Raw genomic sequence first — 17,230 nt, forward strand, 5'->3', positions numbered from 1 at the left:
GCCTGTTCAGGGCCAGCCTTGGCTACACGAGGCTATCTCACACTAACCAATTTAGTAACTGTTACTATCCTGCTCTTTTCAGCCTGGATGTGAGTTCGTCAGCTTAAGTATTTCCTACTCATTTGACACTTTGCAGCTTGTGTCTCAGCATCCCCAAAGAGCAAGTGCAGTGATGCCACACTCTGAAGCAAACTGAATCTGTGCTGAGGTTGCTAAGGCTACAGTAAGACATTTAGACTATACCCACCTCTCTTGCAGTGTATCTGGCTTTACTACTGTCAATCTCCCACTATGTCTACCTGACTTCTAAACTTACCACAAGGTGCATATGGACAGGAACAGGGCTTGGCACCCCCTTGAGTTTACAGCATCTACTTGGAATGCCCCCCTCCCGTTGATAAGAGGGTGCTACATCGATGTATTTCTCACAGCCCTAAAACCTGCTAAGACTTCATCTCACTCGGCGAGGATACACCAGGCTAGGTACTTTAAATAAATAACCTGCTGACTTTCTCCAAACTTGTCAATGGGGCCACTCAAGACTTGAAGCTACACCACTTACAGTATGAACAAGTCACCTCCTTGAATGCACATCAAAATATAAACTGAGCACAGGACAGCAGTGTCCCCCAGCCACTCGGAGGGGCTTTTCTGTATCTGCAGAACAGAAGGAACCCTTCTGGGTCTGACTCCAGATGTATGCAATGAATGGGAAGCATCACTGTCATCCTCCTCCACCCCGCATACATGGAGAGAAGTGCCAGACACTGGTCATAGTAAACTTCCTACTTATCAAGTCCTTCCTGCTTGATGAGGTCCTTTTCCACTCAAAAGGTTTATTTGCTTGTTACTACAAGGCAGTTACTTTGCACTGTGCAGAACAGTGAATCCGAATGCTTCAGTCCAAGGATTCCCTTGAAAGCCACCTGTAGCCAATGTCTCAATTCTACTACATAAGGCCTCACCACATCCACATCTCTTCCTGGGATGGAGAAAACAGACAGCCTTTAGTTTGCTTTTAAAGACCAGCTTGGAAAATGAAAAGGTACTTTTACAGGGTAGGTAAGGAGGGGAGTGTGAATATGGGAAAGTACAATATATGTGGAAATGTCACAATGAACACTTGCTTTGAATACTAGCTTAAATTTTTTAAAGCTTTAAGCTGGGCTATACTGACACATACCTTTGATCCCAGCAGGCAGCTCTTTTGAGTTTGAGGTCTGCCTGGTCTACAGAGGGAGTTCAAGTACAGCCAGGGATATACAGAGAAACCCAGTCTCAAAAATAAAGGAGGTAGGGAAGGGAAGAGGAAAAAGGAAGGCATGCAGGCATTTGTAAGCACACCCTTCAAAGGACAAGGTCAGAAATAACAGGGTCCCACACATTTGATTTGCCTAGCTAGGAAAGAAAGTGTCTAATTCCCTGGAGCTTCAGTAACTGTGAACTTAAAAACTCAACTCAAATCCTCTACAAGAGGAACAAGTGTTCATAACTGATGGGCCATTTCTCTAACCTCACATAAGACAGATTTTATTCAAGTAGTCTCTAGTCCTAACAGTGCTGAGTTTAGAATTCAAGGTCCAAATTCCTAGAGTGCTATCTGAAGATGTGTTGGGGCACCTAATGGTTTCCAACAGGAGAGTTGTAGGGCTAGACAGAGCCACACTATGACACAGTACAAGAATGAATATGCCCCTCCGGGGTGGGCTTTCCCTCCACTAGCTGAGAGCTGCTCTATTAACCAGAGCCAATCAGAGCCAGATCTGTTTAGCTACCTACAACCTTCCTTCACCAAGGTGAAAGCACTTTAATAGTCTTCCTTCACACAACCCCCCCCACACACACACTATACAACAGTACAAAGCAATAGTTCCAGCAGCAAGAAAGCATCCCACCTTGGCCCTGAATCCCAGTTGCAGCCCCACACACCCAGTGGCCTCCAGGCACAGACACCTTCCTCACCCCCACATAGCCTTGTCAGCTGGTCCAGGTTTTCAAAGGCATTTTTTATTCACTATTTTTGATGACTATAAATAAGTGTTTCCACTATGGAAAAGAAAGTTAGCACAGTACATTTTCATGACTGGGGAATGGATGTCTGAAGTCATGTTCAATGGTGTCAAAACTTGGAGGAAAAAAAAGTTAAAAAAAAAAAAAAAAAGCAAACAAAAAAACAACCTGAGGGTTGGAATTCAGTTCTTTATAAAGTCCCTTGTAAAAACAAAACAGAATAAAAACAAACATTAGAAGGTGGGGCAAATTTTTAAAAAGAAAGGGAAAGGAAAAAGAGTGATTCATTGCTTCTCCTCAGACTTCTCTTCAGCCTCATCTCTGGCCTCCCTCACTGAAAGAGCTTCCAGCTTCTCAGCCACCTTTTCGGCATTGTCATTTTTGCCTGGTCCTGCAAAAACAGGCAATCACAGTAAGACACAGAGAAGTTGGGCCTGAGACTGCACTGCTTTTGGCACTCACCCAGTGCAGGCTTGACCTATTCCCCAAGCATCACCCACCACTCTCCCCAGATGGGCCCAAGAGGCCCAGCAAGCTGCTGTTGATGTGTGGTCACTTACTAATCCAGGCCCATCTGCCCCAGAGAAACAGAAAACAGAATCCATTGAGAAAACGAGGAATATATCTTAAAAGCCCTTTCCCTCCTGGTGGGTTCCAAAGAGCTTCGACTCAGCTCTGTACCTGACATGGACCACAAATGCTATGAAGCCAAATCCTGCAAAGCCATCAGGCTGTGTTCCCAGGCAGCTGCATTGCCCCTGATAGGCAGAGGCAGCCACAGCACCCTGGATTGTTTCTTTGGCAGATGGAAAAAGCACCAGACTGGAGCTGCAGCCAGGTGCAGAGTGAATCTGCAAAGAAGCTCCACAACCCACCCACCCTCATCACCCTCAGGACACCATGTCACCTTTCTTTTCTCTCTCTTCAATTTCTTTCCTGCATTCTTCAAACTTTGTTTTGAACTTTTGTGCATCTGTAAAGAGAAGGGACAGTGTCTAAAAATTCTGAAAGCAGACTGGCGATATCCTAAAGCCCTGAAGAGCCTCATGTTCCTCAATGGCATTTTTTAAAGACGGGATCCTGATATTTATCCCTGGCTGTCCTAGAACTCAGGAGATCCAGATCCACCTGCCTCTGCCTCCTAAGTGCTGGGATTAAAGGCATGCCAGCCCCAATGGCAATGTCTGACTATTTAATACCTGCAGTGAGACCATCCAGAGGCCACTGACTCTGTTCAGCCATTGACTGCTCTATCACAATCAGACAACCAAGGGCCAAACCTCTTCTTACTATAGGCTCTACTCAAGTAGAAGGGCTACCAGATAGATACACATTATACTCCCAGACCAAGGGCAAGGCTCAGTTTCACAAGAGCACCAGCCATTAGGCATTTGCCATGGTACCTGCTGACTCTCCATGATCCCCAGGGTACAGCTTTGTGGCAATTCAGACTAGAAAGATTCCCCCATGGAAGAGAGATCAGCCAGGGCTTGCAGATCTCTGCAGTCTTTGCTGGTACAGGTGCCTAAGCGTCCGTAGGGGACACCAGTGTCCCAGTCTTGAGGAACCAGAAACCAAGCAGAAGCAGCAGCAGGAGGAAACTCTAGGGTGTGTCTCTGGTTCCACACACCTGATGGGAGTCAACTGGATGCAACAACTGTTTATACAGACCCCTAGAATTTCAGAGGCTCTGCATGCTCTGGGCTAACATCAGCTGCCCAGCAGGCGACCCACAGTTGGGCAAGTTCTGCTTACTCTCGGCATTTAGGAAGCGAATGGCGAGCAGCTCAGGCTTGGGGCACTCATCAGCAAAGTCAGCGTGGGTATTCCAGACCCAGGCACGGTCACTGCCAGCATTCGGCTTCAGTTCCATCATCGGTGTGACTAGGGGAGAGAAGCCTGTGAGGACAGTGGCCACACCACCCAGCCCTCACCCAGAACAAGTAAGGGAACCCACTTCAGCCAACATGGCATCTAGAATCTGAGATCCAGGCTGTTGTACCTGATTATCCTGAGCCAAGCAACCACCATACTGCAGCGTTCAACTATGCCCACCTGCAAATTATCCCAGCCGGGCTTGACTTTATATTCCCTCAAGGTCAGACCCCCCCACCTGAGAACCCAGCTACTTCCCATCACTGGTTGTGTGCAATTCTGCCCTAATTGTATGTGCTCTCCTCCAGGAGGGGCTAGAGTATTAGGTTGGAAAAGACTAAGGGAAAAGCCATCATCCCTGTTAGGTCAAAGCTTTCCAGATACAGCCTGATGGGCTGAGGAGCACCAACACCCCTATAAGTAACCCCTCACCTTTGTTTGCTCTTTAAGAAAGCCCAATAAACTCATTGGTTCCCAGAGTATAGTTTGGTGGCATCATACCTTAATTTGTAATGACAACCTTAAAAGAGGTGTAGATATTCCAGCCCTGGGAAGGTCTAAACAACTGTACACCCTGATGCAAACCACATCTGTTTAAAACCAGAACAATCCTTATGTGGGAGCAAGGTCAAGACCCTGAAGCACAGGCTCTGCCTCCTGCTATTTTAAGGGTAGCTACTCTGGCTCAAGCCTTCCTAAGGGTGACCAACATATATGGCTACAAACAAATGACCACACCAGCACAAACCTGGCTGACTGAAAGGTGGGAACACAGGCTGGAGATGGCAACCACATGGTGGCTCACAACCATCTATAATAGGGTCCGATGCCCTCTTCTGGTGTGTCTGAAGACAGCCACAGTGTACTTATATAAATAAAATAAATCTTAAAGGGGGGGGAGGGGGCAGAGGCCAGGGAGCCTGAAAGCAGGGCTATCAGTTACTATTTAGCCTGCTATATACAGGAAGAACACGAGCAATGGATACCAGAATCCCATGACAAATGCTAGTATGTCATGGAAAATAAGTCATGACCCAAGACTGAATTCTGAATCCCTCAGGTCCTATACAGAACCAAGGGAGAGTTAAGGACTGACAAAAGCTGTCCTCCACCAAAAGTCTAGAATCTCACTCACTGGTGTGTACGTCCAGCCACTGGTCCCTGTATCCTTGGCAGTATTTTCAGGATTTCAGGGAGGTTCTCTGACCACATATGACAGCTAAAGCTGGAACTCAAGAGATCTGAGGCACACCAGCCCAACAGTGGTCTTAGAAACTGCATACTATCCACATTCTCACTCGCCCCATACCTCATTTGATGCCTGTGGTGGTTTTAATTGCCTCAGAGGCTCAGATCTGCATGCTAGGTCCCCAGCTGAAAGGATTAGGAGGACCGGCCTTGTTGGAAGAGGTGTAGCTTTGCTGAAAGAAGTGTATCACTGGGGTGGGCTCTGTTTCTAAAGCTGGTGCCAGCAGGCCCTGTATCTTCCCAACTGCTGCCTGACAAGATGGTAACTTTCTGAAACTCTAAGTAAGACACCAATTAAACGCCTTCTAAGAGTGGTTGTGGTCATGGTCTCATCCAGCCATAGAACAGTGACTAATCAATGCCCAACCGTGACCCACAATCCATGGGTGCATGAGACCAGGAGCTCCACTCAGGTGCCAAGTGGAGAGGATCACAAAGACTACTTGCTAGCCAGGCTTTGGGAGCAGCTCGATTCTCTCTCCTCACAGGGAATGCTCCAGAGTGGGAATGAGGCAACCGTGGGATAGGGAGAGCAAAGGCCTTTCTCATGCCCCTGCCTCATCGAACAACCTATCAAGGCCTATACCCTGATCTTATCTATAGTCCGCCTATGTTCCCAGGACAGAAGATCCCAACAGGCTAGAAAGTGTAGCCTGTAGCAGGACAGTCTATAATCTGTCTCAGCAAAGGCACTTTATAGGCCCGATCAGCCCCATTCCCAGAACCACAAGTTGACAGAACCCACTCCTACAAGTTGCCCTTCAACCATGGCACATGCACACACAAGGAGAATAAATGTGTTCAGTAGATAAAATCACTAGCTATAAAAGCTTGGGGATCTAAATTTGATTACAGAAGTCATGTGATAGTGTTAAGGAAAGAAGGGATTCCACAAAGTTGTTCTTTGGTCTACACATTGGGACCTCATCCCCACCAAAAGAAAAAAAAAATTTTTTTCAAGTTTAGAAAATATAGATTTTCTATTAGAGAATCTACCCGGATCAAGAGCAGCCCTGTTGCAGGATGATTTTGTGCACTGTGTATTCAGATCTGGTTGTAGTCTGAACATTGGTATTGTGATGATTTCTGAAACATCTCCCATCTCAATGATGTGTAAAAATTATTCCCCTCACCTGGTTATAGAGGTGGTCAGCCTATAGCTGGGGAAAAGTGTTAAGGTGAGACCTCTGATCTCAGTAAGGGGGTGCTGGGTAGAGAATGGATGAAGAATTGCCAGAACATGAAGCAGGAGCGAGAACAGCCAGGGTGAGACTTAAAAGATGGCAGTACTCAGGTTACAATAGACGTCAACCCTATTATTTAACTATATATATATATATATATATATATATATATAGTGCATTATTTCAAGGCAGAGGAGGATGTAAAAACCCAAGCATTTTTACACAGCCCAAGATCTAAGCAGCCTGAGACAAATAGGGAGGGTGGCTTGTTGAGACCTCTTTCTAGGCACGCAAGACCACACCTGGCAACAGCTCTCTTCTGTACTATCCAGGGAACAGCTCAGATGACATGGCCATCCACACGGAACCAGGTCTGTATCCACCCCGGACCTACCTTGTCCATAGCCTGAGTTCTGTAAGTTTCACTATCACAGTTCAGAGACTTGTTTCAAAAAGACTCTTTAAGTTCAACAAGTATCATAAACACACCCCCCCATCCCCTGGTAACCAGCCCCTAAAAATTCTAGCCCTGAAAGACCTACTATAGTGGTTGGCGCATATCTTCAAGGTTTTGTCCCTCCTCATGAGAAGGCGAATGGTCCCTTTCTCCTTATGCTTCAGGAGCTTGACATCACCAGTGCCTCGCTCCTTCCATTCTGGGAGGTCATTCTCTGACGCAAACCGGAACAGCTTTGCACGCCTGCAAGGAAAGCCAGTAAGGAAACACCTGGACAGAGAGGAAACTCACACCTGGACCAATTGCCACAAAGAAACACCTGTTCTTTATATGCTAAATATAAAGGTACTGTTGAATACTGTGTCCTCCCCAAAAATCTTTTTCTAAAGCCTTTGGGCACCAAGATACAACCTGGCAAAATACAACCAGGGAGCACAACAGCCCAACAAATTCTAGGTCGCTTTGTCTTCGTAGCCAGAAAGATAATCATAGCAAAGGATTTTCCCCAGAGACACATCTAAGGATACATATGGCCCACAGTAGGTAAAGAAACTGCAGGGGACTGGATGATACTACATGAGTGTCCTGTAACTACATAAAACCTTAGGGATATTAATCTTCCACAGGCTCAGCAACAGCTTCCTATCAGAAGGAACCTTTCATAGCCTCCACGGTTCAGGTACTCATTACCAGCAATGAGTTCAGTATACATATCCCTTGGGCTAAGCCAGCACCCTTTTTGCTCTGTAGCCCACATTTGTTCTTACAAAAGCCTCTGCTCTCCTCCAAATTCAGTCTTGTCCAGGGAGACTGTGTCTTCACTTAACGCCTTTAAGAGAAAGTTCAAATGCCCTTATATAAAGGCACAAGATGCTGTCTCTAGAACTATACCGCGGACACTGGGGTACTTTCTGCAACAAGTGTACGAAACCAAGTACCACATAACTCAAGGAGATGCTATCTTCCACTGCTGTGCAACAGAGCTCTGGACCACCTTCTAGGTAGTACAAAGGTGCACATATGGCTCTCCTTGGGCAGGCCTCCTTCTCTAACTTCAGAGCAGACGGACCTTTATGTAACATCTTAGGCATACCTGGAAATTTGACATTAGCAAATTCTCTTGATTTTACTATATGACTCACATTAAGATGAAACTAAGGTCTACACCACTGCAAGCACTACACTCTCCAATCTCATACTTTCTAACCTGCAAAACCATGAGGTGGAGGCTGGAGAGACGGCTCTGCAGTTAAGAGCACTGGCTGTTCTTCCAGAAGTCCAAATGGCAACTCACAACTGTTACTTTAGTCCCAAGGGATCCACTACTTTCTTCTGGCTTCCTTTAGCACATTGTGTAGAGACAGACGTCAATGTAGGCAAAACACCCATACACACATAAAAATTAACAAGAGCTAAACAAACCTCAATCTTTAAGGCTACACAGTGAAGGCAATAGAAAACAAAGAGAGCAAAGAAGACTCTGCTCAACAAAGAAAGGAATCCCCACATCGCAAAAAAGGTCTCACCATGTAGTCCTGGAACTTGGCTATTAGGCCATATTGACCTACAATCCACAGAAATCTGCCTGCCTCTGCTTCCTAAGTGCAGAGATTAAAGAGGCGAGCCACCACATTCTGCTGAAGACACCCTTAATATGACTAACCACAAGGCAGCAGGGTACCAGGCAAAGTTTTTGGCAGACAAATGGTTGAATTTTCAATGCAAGACCAATCACCATACAACTCCAGACACTTTCTTTAAAAAGCTTTATCAAGCTGAGTCCAAGCAGTGAAATTCACAGAAATCAGTGTGCCCAGCCACCCTAGAATTCTTCTGTGTGCAGTTCCAGATAAAAATCACAAAGAGGCTGTGCCAGAGAGTATCACTAAGGTTTATAACTGAAAGAAAAACAGTACAAGGGACAGAATTCCTAGCTTGGCTGGTTCAATTGAAGAGAAGAAATATAAGTGGTCCAACTACGGTTGTTGGGTACTGCAATTTTTGGAAGAAAATGCCCTGCAGAGACCTGCTTCCTGTCCAGTCTCTCTTCTCTGTCTCAGTCAGCACATATAAAGACATTTCCAGGAGACTGTAGCAGACTTACATCTTAAAAAGTTCCTCTTCATCTTCCTCCAGCGTTTTAATTTCCTGCTCAGGAAGAGAAACTATTGGCTCGAACTGGGGGTCGTGGTTGGACTCATCTGCATTCTCTGTGGAAGTGTCATGGTCCTCGTGACTGTCCTGGATAGAGAGGGTAGAAGTGATGCTACTGGACTTGGTCCATAGTGGGCATTATCAATCACAAAGTGCACCTGGAAATTGAACACAGGCCTCCCCCAAATTGGAAATTAAGCCTTCAGTCCTATCTTCCAGATCATCAGATTGTATTTACAACCACCATCACAAAAAACATAGGCTATCGTGAAACAAGACAATGGATCTTGACACTCTTACACACTCAAACATCAATCGGTTATACACACCCAAGTCCTTGGCAAAGTGGCTTGGGAGAAACGCCCTCTTCTGTAAAATAAAATTATACCCACCGTAAAAAGAGCATGATAAACTCAAAAGGAAGAGAACCGTAACTGTTTTTACTGAGGATTATCCAAGCACTTGTTAGTTTACTAGGAGGATAAACTGCTATGGGAGAACTAGCATTTACAGGAATTTGCAATCCCTCCAGCAATTTTACCCAAGCTTGAAAGTTTAAGCCGAAAGAATCTAAGAAAAGTATGACAAATAAACTCTAAGATTCTGACCCAACTTGGAGGATTACAAGGTCGTGCAAGTCTAAATCTGGCAAGATCATTTGCTTTGATAATACGGAAAACCCCAGACTCACTACCTAGCTCAACAGAATAAAGAAATAGAAACCTTTCGTTCGTTTTCTCAGCACTGCGGCTAAGCTGCGGCCGACACTCGAGCCACCAACAAAGCCGCCCCCGCCCAGAGTCGTCGCGTCTAATATCAGTACCGTGCGCTGGAACGCGTGCTTCCCCCACCGAAGGCGGAATGACCTAATGAATGAAGGGATCTGGGGGCAATTGGAAGGATTGCGGACGCTAATGGAAAGATCACAAGTGGGCCACGACGAAGGCGATCGGCCTTCCAGGTCCCCAAGTGAAGCCGGGAGCCCAGTTTGGCCATGGCTGTTCTTCCGCAGACCACAAGGTCACGCGCCGCCCTGCAGCCCCCGAGACCGGAGTCTTGGCCAGCAGCTCTCTCACTCCCGAACCCCAAAGACCTGGAGCACCCAAGGCCCAGGCGCCTCGACAGGCCCCGAATCCGCAAGCCTGCGAGGGTTGGAGGCCGAGGCGCGGGCCGCCCACGTGGCCGCCCATAGCGGCCCCTGCCTGTCGGCCTGCCCGGCCCCACCCCGGCCTCACCGTACCTTGGCGGCCGCCATGGGGGCGCGGCGACGGCGGCTAGACTAGCTCAGGCGTCGCTGGCTCGGCGGCCTCTACACAGCTAGTCGCAGCTCCTTTCCTCCTCGTCTGGCGCCGGCGTCTCCCGCCCGTCCGCTCTTCCCTCCGCCCCCCGACCCGAACCCTGACCCCTGACCCCAGCGGCGGGAAACGCGCAGTGATTCAAAACCAGTGCAGCTTTATTGGCTCTGACGACGGACATTCATTGTCCGGCCCGCCCCGCGCTTCCCGCCAAAACGCCCGCGGCGCATGCCCGACCGCGCCTCAGCCAGGGGAGCGCGCTCTCCCGGCGACCCACGCGCGCACTTCCGTCCGCAAGCTGTGAGCGGCTGGTGGAAGGCTGCGTCGGGACTCGGCGCGTGGTGGTGACGTCATCGGAAGCCGAGCCCTTAGAGAAATGAGCCGTGGCTGGTGTTCGCTGGCCGACTAAAGGCAGGCGAAACCAGTTTCTCGCTGGCTCTTGGGGCGCGGGCGGTGCAACCGCAGACCTCGGCCCCAGCTCTGAGCACCCGAGTTTTGAGTCCCTGTGTGGAGCTGCGGTATATCTTCACGGCGGCGCATCTCGTATCTGAGCACTTGTGTGAGGCCTAGCTGGTGGTCCTCCTGAGCACCCTGGTCCAGGCAACAGATGAGCCAGGCGATGAGCGAGAAGCTGGACACGGAAGTAAAGCAAAGGGAGACATGCAGTAGATGTGGATGGGGTGGGCGGAAGTGGGTTTGGCCAGGGCTGCGTGCAGTGTGCACTAATTGAAATTTGTCAGCAGTTTGGGGAGCAAGCCTGAGACAGTAGTCATACTAGTTACAGCCTTCAGCCTGGCCCATCTCTTCCCACGTAGGTTCCGGAGCACATGGAAGACTGCAGCCAGGATGCCAGTGCAGTGCATAGCTCTGCGGCCCCGCTATGTCAAGACGAGGTAGAGGGACCTGGGCCAGCTGCAGGGCCTGGAACTCAGCCTGGGCTCTACAGCTACATAAGGGATGACTTGTTCACCTCAGAAATCTTTAAATTGGAGCTGCAAAATGTACCTCGACACGCCAGCTTCAGCGACGTCCGGCGTTTTCTAGGTCGTTTTGGCCTACAATCCCACAAAATCAAACTCTTTGGACAACCACCATGTGCCTTTGTAACATTCCGCAGTGCTGCTGAACGAGACAAGGCTTTGCGAGTGCTGCACGGTGCTCTCTGGAAAGGCCGTCCACTCAGCGTACGCCTGGCCCGACCCAAGGCTGACCCCATGGCTAGGAAGAGGCGGCAAGAAGGTGATAATGAGCCAACAGCAACACAGATTGCCGATGTGGTGACCCCTCTTTGGACGGTGCCCTACACTGAGCAGCTGGAGCAGAAGCGACTGGAATGTGAGCGGGTGCTACAAAAACTGGCCAAGTGAGTGTAGCCCCGGCATCCCAGCAGAGCTGGGTTTTGCTCTTGGGCTTGGCCCACTAGCCTTGTAAGCAATTCAGTATACAAGTCCAACCATGATGTATTTCATTCTGCAGGGAGATTGGGAGCACCAACCGTGCCCTGTTGCCCTGGCTGCTCTTGCAGAGACAGCAGCACAATAAAGCCTGTTGCCCACTGGAGGGGGTCAAGCCATCACCCCAGCAGGTCAGACGGAGAAATTCCATTTGGGGTGGGGTGTGGGAGGCTAGCCTTGTTCAGTTTTATTATGCATATGCTTTGACTTCCTTCTTTTCATTTCTTCCCGAGGTTTGATAAAACCAGCAGTAAAACATGGCTGCCACCCCTTTGGCAAATCTGAGTCTCTTGGTCACTGGTATATTTCTTCAGGCGCTAGGTAATCAGGGTTGAAATCTCTTTACTACATTCTCTCCTGCAGACTGAATATCGCAATAAGTGTGAATTCCTGGTTGGAGTTGGGGTAGATGGAGAGGATAACACCGTTGGCTGCCGGCTTGGCAAGTACAAGGGTGGGACATGTGCTGTGGCAGCTCCCTTTGACACGGTGCACATTCCAGAGGCCACTAAGCAGGTGGTGAAGGCCTTCCAGGAATTCATCCGGTGGGGACCTTACCTGGGGCTGGGCTTCTGGGAAGACCCTGGTCCATCTGGGCCCTGCACTGGCAGTTGTGGATGTGGGGTAAGGGGACAGGGTATCAGGACAGACAGACACACACTGAGTACACTTGTGGTTTCTTCAGTTCCACACCATACTCGGCATATGACCCTGAGACATACACAGGCCACTGGAAGCAACTGACTGTTCGTACCAGCCGCCGAGGCCAGGCCATGGCCATTGCCTACTTCCACCCCCAGGTCTCAGGTGGTAGTCCTGCTGGGGGATGAGTCTGGTATAGATTGGCTTTTGCATAGCCTGATGGGCATTTTATATCCTCTACTACAGAAACTGAGCTCTGAGGAGATAGCAGGACTAAAGGCCTCCCTGGTGTGCTACTTCATGGAGGGGCCAGGCAAGGCCAGTGGGGTGACCTCTCTCTACTTTGTGGAGGAGGGACAGAGGTGAGGAGCCCAGGTCCGGGTAGGAGGGGCCAGAAAGGCCAGTGACCCTTGACAGATCTGCTTCCTCTTATGTAGAAAGACTCCCAGCCAGGAAGGCCTGCCTCTGGAGCATATGGCTGGTGACCAGTGCATTCAGGAAGACCTGCTAGGGCTGACTTTCCGCATCTCCCCTCATGCATTCTTCCAGGTAGAGTACCCTTTGTGAATGGGGGGAGGGAGGGCGGTGGCTAGCCTTAAAGATTTACAAAGAACATTCAGGTAATGGGGATCCCCAGAATAAGGTATAGGATAAGAAGGGGATATTTGCTAGTAATTGGCCACTTTGCAGTTTCCCAAATGCACTGCCTTCTACGGAGTCGGCCATTTTAAACTCTATGGAGATAGAGGGAAAGAGTTCAAGGTCCCTATCCCGAGGTTTGCAGTCATTCTCAGCTGCCCTGAGGGAAGTAGAAAGTTGTGAGGGCTTCTATTTGCTTTTTAAGAGACTGGGTAAGGTCACTGGTATGTAGAAAGAATATGGGATTCTGGCCTACATTGGAGTACACTATGGCTAACTAACCTCCAGGTAAACACACCTGCAGCTGAGGTGCTCTACACAGTCATCCAGGAATGGGCCCAGCTAGATGGGGGCAGCACAGTCCTGGATGTATGCTGTGGCACTGGTACCATAGGCCTGGCCCTGGCTACGGTAAGCCTCCCAGCCCGAGGTAAGAACATCACCCAGCTCTGTTACAAGCATGAAGGGTTAGGGTTCGCTACTACCCTGTCCTGACATACCCCAGTTGTGCTGTCTTCCTTTCCAAAGCAACCAGGGCAGTGGGACTTCTCTATCTTTCCATTTCAGAAGGTGAAGAAAGTAGTGGGGATTGAACTGTGCCAGGAGGCTGTGGAGGACGCCCGTATGAATGCCCTCACCAATGGTGAGAACCTTTGCATCTCACAGTAGACAGGTGATCTGTAACAATGGCAGCCTCTGCTGCATACTTAATAACTGTGCCTAGAGATCTTCTGAGGAATGGGGTGCTGAGGGATCTATAGACATCTAAGTGGCTAGACAAAGAAATTTATTTTGGCTTGTGTGCTACCTAACCCTGCTAGGTCTGTTGACTATGATTATCTCTAGAGCTGAGCAATGTTGAGTTCCACTGCGGCAGGGCTGAGGATCTTGTGCCAGGCCTGGTGAGCAGACTATCTTCCCAGCAACTTGTAGCTGTTCTAGATCCACCACGGGCTGGCCTACGTAAGTGGCTTTCATTTGGTGGGGGAGGCAGAACCAGAAGTAAAAAAAAAAAAGGCTATGTTGGGTAATCAACCACTAGCCCCTCTGACTTGCTAGATTCTAAGGTGATTCTGGCCATTCGGAAAGCTGAGAACATCAAGCGGCTCTTGTATGTTTCCTGCAACCCCAGGGCAGCCATGGGCAACTTTGTGGAGTAAGTGTGGGGCAGAGTACCCTGCCTGCTACCTAGAGGAATTTTTGTGGGTGGGGCTAATATTGATATCTCTCTCCCATCAGTCTCTGCAGAGCCCCATCTAACCGAGTAAAAGGCATCCCATTCCATCCCGTCAAGTCTGTGGCAGTGGACCTGTTCCCACAGACTCCACACTGTGAAATGCTTATCCTGTTTGAGAGGATGCAACAACACCCCAATGGCATAGGAGCGCTGGAAGGTCAAGACCCAGATAATCTTCCTGATATCACTCCACAGGAAACAGAGACTGCCCTCCCATCCTAAGGAGCTGGGAAGTTCCTAGTAAGCAGAGATGACAAAGCAGCCGTGGGGCTTCAGGCAGGCCGGCCTGCCTAGCTAGTACTGCAGTTCAAAGACTATCCTATATCCTAATAATGGGATGGCCAGATTCTAGAATAAACAGTTGCTGATTTTACTGACACTTTTGTTGGTGAACCCGAGCTTTAACCTCAACAATCCTTTCTGAAAGGCAGGAAGGACTCTAGGCTTCGACCTTGAACACAATAGCTTTCATGTTCAATCTTCCCAGTGCTAACACTATGTGCTTGTAGACCAGGCTAGCCTCACAGATGTGCTAAGTGTGCTTGAATGCGAGTGCTTGCTTAAAGTTAGCCCCAGAGAGCCATCTTTTAGAACCAAGCACCAACCAGGTATTCCAGGGAAACACTGAGGACACAAATTAGATGTGGAACTTAAAAACACAACTAACACACACACACACACAACTGGCCAGTTGAAGATCCAAATATCCAGCACTCCCATCAAAAGAAAGAAACCAGGCATTCCCTTTTGGACAGTTTTATGTGTTCACATCAGGGTACACCCTACAGCCTTGGCCAACACACAGAAGCAACATCAGCACAGGCTCCCACCCTTGCAGCATGGCTGTACATGTAAGACTCATCCACCTTAAGAGACAGGGAGGGCACTGGAGATCAGGAATGTGTGGCAGCACCTGCTATTAACAATGCCTGGGTTGGTGGGGCTGCAGAGATACCAACCACCCTTACCATATGCTTTTCAATGTCAAGTCTGTCTTAAGGGCAGTGGTTAGTGGGAGGCAGAAAAGAATCAAGTGTCCAAGTCTACCAACTTCATTGAGGGTTCATTTTGCCAAGATTAACAGACTTAACTGTTGTCACACATGTGATCAGGGAGGGGGGAGATGCTGTTGGAAGGCCCACAGTTGCCATTCTGTCTGGCAGCACATGTAACCCATATATCTTCAGGTACATGGTGAGACAAACAGGCACTGGGGGCTAGTCAAACACTTGACTAATACTAAGGCTCTGAATACACCCCTACTCAGTACCCATCTACAGGGATTATCCCATGAGTGAATGTAGACAGAGCCTGAAATCAGGCCTGGCTGCACAGGGCAAGCTACCCTTGAGATCAAGAGAAGCCATTACTACTTATCCTGTACCATGTACCAGCTAGCTCTTGGTCAGTAATGGGCTACCCTGGAGCTCCTGTTTTCTAATCTACATGTCCATCTGTATGATTCTAAATCTTTCATCCCTACTGTAAAAGTTTCTTTCCAAATGTTAAAACATCATAAAAGCTTTAAAAACTGATGAACAGATGGGCTTGATTGTGCAAAAATCTCTGTAAAAAATTGTTGCTAGAGTTTATCGAAGGTGGAAGCTTCAGTATCAAGAAGACAGCTGTTAGGACATTAAGACTTATAAGAAAAGTATGCTGCAACCCCAAGGGTCAACCAGACTAACACTCAGTATCTTCACTGCAATCTCTGAAGTATTTCTGATGCTAAAATTTTGCTTTATTTTAAGCCAAAATAACCTGAAATATTCCTTTCTTTTATAATTTTCAAAAGAAAATGGGAAACACACAAAGCAGGTAATACTACAGGACAGGATACCTGCACCTTCTGACCAAGACTCAGTGGCTCCACCAGAAAGAACCATAGCAAAGGGGCTATCTGGCATCATAGGCCAGTCAAAGCTATAAAACCTGGTCATCTCATCTATCAATGAAGTATTACTTCTTGTCAGTGCATATAGTGTTCTAAAGTTAATGAAAACCTTCATAAAAACAGTCTGCAGCAGATACATACAAGCAGGATCTACAGCTGTCTATCAGCTTCCACTTGTGCAGTTGACTTAAGTAGATCCAGTCACATTGAGAGCAGCTTGTCCAGAACTGTTTCTTTGCATGTGTTCTGTGTGGTCACAGCTGTCCCCATGTGCCAGAGCCCAGACACTGCCACAAGAAGGAACTTAGGTTGGAGGCCTGGTGCTGCAGTGATGATGTGTGGCTGATGGTCTCCTGGGTAGCACTGTTGGCCCATGCTGCCTACCTCAAACATCCACTGTGCACAAGGGCTCACCACCAGGCTGGGCAGATGCTACAATTGACATCTTGGGTTTCTTCCGAGTCTCCTCCTGGAAGAACAGAAGTCAATAATGCTAAAGGTGGGCCCAGCAAAGAGGTTCACAAGAGTGAAAAGGTAGAAGCCCCTGAATTCTAAAAGCACAAATGCTAGTGATACCTGGCTAGGAGGGAAGGTAGAGAGAGCAGTTGGGCCAGGCCAGGAGGGTCTCCTCAGAATGCCAGGGTAGACTCTCATGTGCTGCAGCTTCCCTGGCAATCTAGAGATACCCAGAATGAAAGAATTTGCAACAAACTGGGTTCCACTCCTCCAGGGTGAGTGTCATCCTAGCTCTGCTTGCTTGCCCAGAAGCCCAGTGAATTTCCCCACAAATGTCTCTTGAACTTGTTCCTTTGATCTCCACAACAAATTTCTTAACAAGTGTCAAGCTAGAAAGTCCTGTTTATTCCAGCAGACAATGCCTACCCCTACCTGTAAACAGTAGAAAGTCAACAGGCAAAAACATTTGGATGTCAGAGTTTGTATTCATACCTGGGCCGTAGCCATGCCACCAGAGCTGGAAGGGCTCCCAACTCAGAAGGCCTAAAGGTATGAGTAATTACAAGATACTGCCTGAGGCCAGGAAACAATGTCAGTAATACTGCCCACTTAAAATAAGGTACCTATGGCAGTTCTAGGAAGTTTCACCAAGACTAAGTTCTACCTAGGCTTTTTGAGTTATCAA

General features: G+C 48.2%; 3 protein-coding genes across 4 annotated transcripts in view; 1 reads left to right on the forward strand and 2 right to left on the reverse strand.

Annotated features, from left to right (window-relative positions):
* Nucleotides 1-1,985: 1,985 nt before the first annotated feature.
* Nucleotides 1,986-10,305, reverse strand: RANBP1 (RAN binding protein 1). The gene is made up of 6 exons (XM_080918969.1): nt 10,169-10,305; nt 8,879-9,015; nt 6,860-7,017; nt 3,766-3,894; nt 2,918-2,983; nt 1,986-2,401 (listed from the first exon to the last, which is right to left on the reverse strand). The coding sequence occupies exons 1-6, from the start codon at nt 10,181-10,183 to the stop codon at nt 2,295-2,297; spliced, it is 612 nt and encodes a 203-aa protein (XP_080775095.1). The 5' UTR covers nt 10,184-10,305; the 3' UTR covers nt 1,986-2,294.
* Nucleotides 10,306-10,590: 285 nt separating this feature from the next.
* TRMT2A (tRNA methyltransferase 2 homolog A) lies at nt 10,591-14,666 on the forward strand. Its single transcript, XM_080918968.1, has 12 exons — nt 10,591-10,866; nt 11,039-11,586; nt 11,700-11,808; nt 12,041-12,222; nt 12,363-12,477; nt 12,566-12,681; nt 12,757-12,868; nt 13,247-13,369; nt 13,526-13,601; nt 13,805-13,921; nt 14,018-14,114; nt 14,198-14,666. Exons 1-12 carry the CDS (start codon nt 10,831-10,833, stop codon nt 14,415-14,417), a joined length of 1,851 nt encoding a protein of 616 aa, XP_080775094.1. The 5' UTR covers nt 10,591-10,830; the 3' UTR covers nt 14,418-14,666.
* Nucleotides 14,667-14,945: 279 nt separating this feature from the next.
* The window catches only part of DGCR8 (DGCR8 microprocessor complex subunit), a 29,653-nt gene continuing 27,368 nt past the window's right edge, over nt 14,946-17,230 (reverse strand). The window contains exons 14-15 of one of the 2 annotated variants that reach the window (XM_080919431.1): nt 16,474-16,558; nt 14,946-16,376 (exon numbers count right to left, since the gene is read on the reverse strand). In XM_080919431.1, the coding sequence (XP_080775557.1) occupies nt 16,475-16,558 (84 nt within the window). In that variant the 3' untranslated portion in view covers nt 14,946-16,376; nt 16,474. Of the gene's footprint in view, nt 16,559-17,230 lie in introns of both variants that reach the window. The other variant, XM_080919432.1, reaches the window with a different exon arrangement.

The sequence above is a fragment of the Micromys minutus genome (assembly GCF_963924665.1).
Source record: "Micromys minutus genome assembly, chromosome: 7".
In the NCBI taxonomy this organism is placed as follows: Eukaryota; Metazoa; Chordata; class Mammalia; order Rodentia; family Muridae; genus Micromys; species Micromys minutus.